The sequence below is a fragment of the Octopus bimaculoides genome, chromosome 10, assembly GCF_001194135.2.
Source record: "Octopus bimaculoides isolate UCB-OBI-ISO-001 chromosome 10, ASM119413v2, whole genome shotgun sequence".
NCBI lineage: Eukaryota > Metazoa > Mollusca > Cephalopoda > Octopoda > Octopodidae > Octopus > Octopus bimaculoides.
In genome coordinates, this window is record NC_068990.1 from 88978116 (window position 1) to 88985993 (window position 7878).

Here is a 7878-nt window from a genome sequence, read left to right on the forward strand (position 1 = left end):
CATATATATATATTGAAAACCGTCTGGTGTGTATGTGTATGTGTGTGTGTGAGTGAGAGAGAGAGAGAGAAAGTGTGTATGAGTGTTTGTTTGTATGTAAGTTTGTGCGTGCATGCTTAAACCTCCGATTCTTCAAACAATTCTTTTATAAACAATATCATTGGCAAAATCTGTTAGCGCGTCGAACAAAATGCATAGTGATATTTCTTCTGGTTCTTTACCCTCTGAGTTCAAGTTCCACCGAGGTCAACTTCGCCTTTCACCCCCCCCCCCCGCAGGGCTGGTAAAACAAAGTACCTCTCTAGTTCTGGGTCCGATGTAATCAACTAATCTTCTATCTAAAAATTTCAGGCCTTGTGCCTTTGTTAGAAACAATTATTATAATAATTATTATTACTATTATCATCATAATAATTGAGCGACAGAGCAGTGCATGCCATCAAAGTGACAGTGGGGTACAAATATATGAAGCCCAGTACACCTATCATGACTACCCGTGAGATAATGGCACACCAGTTACATGCATCACAACCATATGTGCGCGACATGGTAATCTCATGTCAAGATAAACAACACATGACCTTGCAGGTGGGACCCAGTTAGAATTTTCTGCAGGTCGAGTAGCCCATCCCACTCAAAAGGTTCCTCAATAAGATTTATTTAAGGATGTTGACCGAACCACTCATGTTTCCAGAAATAAATTATCGAAATCCCAAAGAATTCCCCTCGACACATGGTTATGATATTCTCCCACTACTTCTGCTCATGATCAGAGATGCACATATCGTCAGCCACTAAGGGACATGTTCAACTGGTTACGGTCAAACAATTGACAAGCAAAACTGTGGTATTGAACAGAATATTTGCTACAGGCCATCTTTTATACCAAGACAAAACAATGTATACGATAACACTTCCAATCAGTTAAGATCAAAAACCATGAGAGTCACTACCTTGTACTGCATCAGGTTATTATTATTATTATTATTATTATTATTATTATTATTATTATTATTATTATTATTATTATTTTATTATTATTATTAAGCTGTTTTCCTCCCTTTCTGTATGTTAAGGATGACACCCAAAAAGGCATATAGTAAGGGAGTAACGCTTATATTTAATTTATAAAAGGGAATTGTTTCAATAAGTGGAAATGCATAATTTAGAATTATACTATTTAAGCGTCTGCATCTAATGACAATAATGACGATGAAGATAACGGTGATGATAACATATCATATATGCATGCATGCATGCATACATGCATGTATGTATGTATGTTATCAATCAGTTTCATTTCTGTATTTCTTGTCCATAGAGAAAGAGCCGGACTCTAACCTAGATTCAAAGCTCCTTCATTGGAACTTTTATCAACATCATTTAGGTATTTGTGCATATGTGTATGTGTGTGCAGTATTTGGTGTTAGTGTATGCGCAGATTTGTATGTTTGTTTTATGGATGCGTTTTCATGCATATATTTTCATGTCTAGATGCATGCATATGTATGTATGTATATATGTATGTATGTATGTATGTATGTATGTATTCAAGTATGCATATATGTGTGTGTATATATATATATGTATATATATATATATATATATATATATATATATATATACACACACACACATACACACATATGCATTGTGTTATGTGTATAGAAAGCACTTACCTAACGAATTCATTTTCTGCCGTATTGTATTTTTTATTAAATAATTTCATATATGTTTGCCAACTCTGGTCCAGGAAATTGTCCGAGAGCGGGACAGAAGCCGCACATGCGACGAACAACAGAACAGCTACTAGTGATTTCATTTTCATTCCTAAGCATAAAAGAAAAATATAAGATAAAATATGCATATAGAAGCAAATATATAAATAGCAAAACGTCGCAGTGGATGAGGTGTTGGTGAAGATTATTTGGAGGGCCGTGTGTATAAGGTACTGAATAAACAACCGGCTGGTAAGTAAAACTGTGTTGTGTATTATTGTTCGTAACCAGGGAAGAACAACCGATTATTAAATGGCTAGAGTTCCTTCCAGGGTTGACCGTTGACTGAACACTATTCAATCAATTTTTTTTCTCCGTGTTTTTCTCCTTGTCTCCGTATTCTTTCTGTTGAAGAGCGTAGCTCGAAACGTCAAAGACTTTCCGTATTCCCGAGCGTCATACTAATACATCCTTTTGTTATTTACACCACCTGTCCTCGTCTGTTGTTGTTTTTTCGTATATTCTCCTAAATGTATACGTATAGGTCAGAGAACAGCTCGTCTCTCCAAGCATCGGAGGTGGAAGCTATTTTTGTGGTTGCTATTCCTTAGCACATGCCAACTCATCAAAGCGTTCCAGCTACGATCATTCTATCTTATTTTCAAGCAATGAGTCCATGGTTACATTATTTACATTTCATTCCCTTTTTCTTTTTAAGATGCTAAAGTGCAGTTTAAAGGAGATCTGACTAAAGGAAATCTGGCTGCTACTTCTAACAAGTTGCGCGACCATGCAGATGCTCGCTTGTTGGCCTCGCTGAAACAATAAGGGTTTCATTATGTTACAGTGCTGAGTTGGACTTTTTTTGCATATAACACACACGCATGCACGCACACGCACGCGCGCGCGCGCGCGCGCACACACACGCACGCACGCACACACACACACATGCACACAAACACGCACGTACACATGCACACTCACACACACGCACACACACACATAGTGAAAAAGAGAAGGAGAGTAAGAGAGCGTGAGTGAGCAAAAGAGGGAGTGAAAGAGAGAGAGGAGAAAGATGGTGCATATTAAGTTATTAAAATTGGAGATTTAGTCGTTGGTACTATTGTAAAATGGTCACATGCAAAACAATGCACAACCAACTCTTGTTTCGAAATTTCAAATTTATTGTAGGCATTTCAGTGCGTTTTCTTTTTTGGGATGGGGGTGAGGTACGGGGAGGATAGAGTGAGGTTCCAAACGATTTTTTTCCCCATATTTTATCGAGAATAAAATCGAACCGCTCCGCTTGGCGAGTCACCTGTGAAAGACTGACATCCTATTTCCCTCTCGTCCTCTCTATCCAATTTCTGAGACAAAACACTATGCTCTCAGATCACAGCATATTTTCAATAACAGGAAACGAAGCTAGACTGTGATGATTATAATTAAGCATCTTTGTTATGATTACAGTATACAACACAACGCAATGCTGATAGAAAGAAACAAACCGACAATCTTTCTGTTCGGTCGTTTGACACGCTATCGACTTGGTCACATTGTAGATTTCTCAGAAGGGTTTTTAAAGCAATTTTAATGGTTTAGTCTGAGGATGATTGAGAGTCACCAGGATTTTTTGAAGAGCATCCAATGAATGGTGAATGGAAGGAAGGAAGGAAGGAAGGAAGGAAGGAAGGAAATTATTTGTTGACCAGTGACCGGATCAGAACTCATGCAACAGCATCATCTTCACCAAAGTTTACCGCGGCCTAGATGCTGCAGCTAAACCGAGCGACGGATTAAGAGCTTAGGGATAGCAAAATCTTCACTTACCTTGAGTGATGAAAATATGAAATTCATATGACACGAAATTATTGTTTTATAGACAGGTTACAGGGTGGGTTATACCACTTGAGCTGCTCAACACGTGAGAATCGAACTGATAAACAAGTATTTTATCAGATAATTAGTTTAATAATAGATAAAAATTGAACTACTACTAGTTGTAGTGGTGATAGTGGTAATTGGGACACGTTATTTGCAGTATCCATAATATAAGTAGAATTTTTTTAAATAATAGTATTAGTATTATTCGTAGTGCTGGTAATCGAAGTAAAAGTTGACAGGATCAAATGATGTATCAGGTGATCTTATCTCATGACCTTAGTAGTAGTAGTTGGCTAGGTCACATAGTATAATGCCGATATGATTAGGAGACGTACAAAAAGAAAAACATTCTGAGAGACGGCTGAGGGAGAAGTGCGGACTCAATATATAAGGAGAATCAGAGTAATACAAATATGATAGTAAAGAATTGTGAAGAGATGGAAAGAAAGAGGTAATAAAATTAGGGGAGAGAAGATGAGAAAGAAGGGGAGAAAGAAAAAGGGGGCAAGATTAGGGGAGAGAAGATGAGAGATGGAAGGGGAAGACAGAAAGAGAGAGGAAGATTAGTGTACAGAATATGAGAGAGGCGAAGAAGATAGAATTGCCAGTTAAGAGTTAAATCAGTTTGTTTTTCGAAGACATCTAGTATTGAACTAAAACCCCTTTTTTTTTGTATATCAACGCTGTTGTGTAGCCCCAAGTCGCCCTTGGTTAGTATCTATGATCAATGGGATTCCAGTGGTTTTACAGTTATTTTTTCTCAAGAACAATGTATCTAGGACTATGTCATCCAATCTGTTTTTCCTTGTTGTTCTTCGTTTGGTTGTTGTTTCTCTTGTTGTTATTATTGTTGTTGATGCAGACCTTTTATCAAAAGCGCTCTTATAGTGGCCACCTGATATATTTTTCAAACACTATTTAGGATCACATTATTCAATGTGTTCTTCCCTATTTAAGACGCAAATGTATTATTATAGGGACATTTGATGGATATTTCTAGCAGTCGAGCGATCATGTAGTGGCTCCCTCGTTTGGTAAATTATTAGTATTAACGTTTAACCACAGGTCATTTCTGGATAAGCAAGCTTATTATCAAAGGGCTTTGTTCGTGTCCATTCTATCTTTTTTTTCCAGACACAGTATATCAAAAACCATGTTATTCAAAGTGTGCTTCTCTATTGTTGTTGTTGTTGTTGTTGTTGTTGTTGGTGGTGGTGGTGGTGGTGGTAAGTCAAAAGTCAACGCTCGTTGGTTCACTTACGTAATTTTAAACTAAGTTCCAATTCAGACACGAATAATACTTGAAAGAGTCAAAACTGTAGTTTGAAGGACAATAACGATTATTTACTGTTTAGCATTTTTTAAAAACAATATCAAAGAAAAAAGGTTGCCATTATGGGTATCAAAACCATTTTCTGAACTTAATTTGCGGAGAACATGTTCCTCATTACTTGGTCTTTTACAGCCGATATTTCAACTCTACCAGAAAGTTCTTTGCCGAATGCCAGCTGATTGAAAGTTGACTTCTGCTCGCGTGGATGTATAAAAAAATGAGCGCTGTAAATCTGGAGTTGGTTTTGCCATCAAATTAAACAGCATGCACAAATAAGGCATCTAGCAAATGGTGTAAATGATCGTTCATATCCATTCATCTCCCTCTCAGTATTACCCTAGTCAATGCCAGTCCACTAGCCATGTCCAACCATGAATAATTTGATGCACTCATCGCAAACGTCTCTTAAGAGATGTTAGTAATTTTGGGTGATTTCCAAGAGTGTGTATAGACTTTCAATCATGTGAAAGTGTGATAATAGGAGACTCCTTTTCTTCCTTCTCAACGCTTAGTACACGTGAACTTTTGATACAAATACTATATTTCGCCTTCCAGGATGCAACGAAGCAGCATGGATGCATCCATGATCCAAGAATTGACACATTTTAGAATATGTTATCACACAGCGGTGACAGGTAAGATGTTCTGGGCATTAACAAGATATTCCGGCTGTGTGTGGAGCTCAATACTGCACCAATAACAGATTAGTGTTATTTAAACTTGCCATCGCTGTAGATTTAGAATCTTCCCAAGGAGCGTAACACAACAAAATAGAAACCAGTAGACACCGCTGACATAATTTGAAATGACTTCAACACTACGTTATACCATCTACTCAGTAAATGTTGAGGAAGAATGGAAAAACAAACACCTGAACCGATCAATAAGGAAACACCTGGACTGATTTGACGAAAATGATAGCTTTTTTACAACATACTACTGAGATACACCTAACATATCTAAGAAAATAGCATTCATGGAGAAACGCTGGAATATATAAACCAATTAAGGATTATGCAAGAAAACGGATTACCAAACAATGTGAAGTGATACAGCATTATGGTAATAAGCATGGCTAGAAGATTATCCATGACACTCAGTCGTATGTTGAAAAAAGGAACTGCAGACCTTCTAAGCGCTGATGGATCAACACCTCTCTTGACAATAAATGAAACTGTAATCTGATTACTTTAAGCAGAACCCAGCTCCTAAGTAGACAGTCAGCCCACCCACGTAGAAATGGCAAAAGCCATCATGCAATTGTCTAGCCGCAAACCTCATAGATAAGATATGCTATTCCATCGGAAATTTACAAGTTTGGAAGGCGTGGATCTATAGACATGGTATTTACTGTGAAACAACAGCAGGGAAAATACCATGAATAATACTAAGATCCACACATCACATTTGTTGATCTAACCAAGTCATTTGACATGATAAGTTATATTTCAGTCTCATTGCCCAAGCATATTCACTAATATTGTCAGACAGTTTCAAGAGAGCATGATAGCTCATATCCTCAACGATGACGAATCATCCGTAGACTTTCTTGTTAACAATAGTTTAGCCATAAATGTATACTAGCGTTAACGTTGTGCACTATGATGTTCTCAACTATGTTCACAGATGCCCTCAAGGTTACAGAACGGACAGTGAACTTAACAATCTTGTACACCAGAAATCAATTACTGAAGTTCAAACTGCCACTGTCTGTGACACCTCATTGCAGAAAACGACTGTGCATTGAAACCAAACATTGCAAATTATATGCAACGAACTATAAAATTTCTCTGTATCCTACGGTAACTGAGGTCACCATCAGCATTACAAAAACTAAAGTAATGTATCAATTTTCACCAAGCTACGAGTTCATTAAGCCAAAGATCATGGTCAAAGACACCTGTGCTCTGGTAGCTGAGGAGTTCAACTATTAGTAGCATTTTCCCCCAGACCCGACTATATTGACAATATCAGTTTTAGGGGAACTAAAAGAAGCTCACTTTTTTTTAAACCTACACTCCACAGTTTCGGAACATAGGAGTTTCAATATCACCAACAACATGAATGTTTTCCAAAAAGTTATACTCTTACCTTTCTTTACGTCTGAAAGGCATAGGCCATTTAAAGCTGATACGTCGATGACTGAATTACTTTAACACAACATGTCTTTGCATTACATGGCGAAACAAGACTTGTTCAACTGCTCATATCACCCGCATGAATAATGTGCACATAGCAAAGCAAGTCTGTTTTGGTGAATTTGAACACACAAGAGAACAGTCTACGACTAGGAAACATGCTACAAGGATAGCTTGAACGTAACATTGGAAGCTATGAGCATTGACACAGAATTCTGAGAACAGCTTTCTCAGAAAAGAACCGTTTGATACCCATTCATCAACAAAAAGCACAAAATCCTTACAAGAGAAATGCATTTGTGCAACAAAAACCAAATGTGAGCTTCACAAGACTCGATCAGTCGACTCCTCAAATGAAACTACATGTCACATGTACCCTCATCCATTCCATAATCATAATTGGTCCACCAGCACAGTATGGATACATAAAATCTAATTAACCAACTAGTCAAAGTCATAGCCATCGTCGATTACCAATTGACGGACTCACTTGTCCATTCCAGGCGAGACCATCCAGTCTCTTTTCATAAACCTTTTTGTACAATGTGTTCTGCGCATTTTAAAGACAGAACAGTTTGATTTAAGGGAAACTTAGCTGTTATATCAGCAGGCTCCTTCTGAGGGTTTGTCAATAGCAGAGGTTGCAGATGTCAGTGTTGGGTAGCGTTGATTCTGATGAGGTTGTTGCTATTGCAGGTGATGAGAGAGACCTTGTTTATTCTCAAATTATCTCCTGACTTAGTATATGTAGAATTTTACTATTTAATGTGTTCTTACGTTTTTGCGAAAGTAAGATGTAATTTGG

The 7878-nt window shown here is 37.5% G+C and overlaps 1 protein-coding gene across 1 annotated transcript in view; it reads right to left on the reverse strand.

Annotated features, from left to right (window-relative positions):
* Window positions 1-3565, reverse strand: part of LOC106869412 (procathepsin L) — a 10825-nt gene extending 7260 nt beyond the window's left edge. Inside the window, exons 1-2 of the mRNA XM_014915142.2 lie at window positions 3549-3565; window positions 1680-1830 (exon numbers count right to left, since the gene is read on the reverse strand). Coding sequence (XP_014770628.1) covers window positions 1680-1828 — 149 coding nt within the window. The 5' untranslated portion in view covers window positions 1829-1830; window positions 3549-3565. The remainder of the gene's footprint in view (window positions 1-1679; window positions 1831-3548) is intronic.
* Window positions 3566-7878: the final 4313 nt, after the last annotated feature.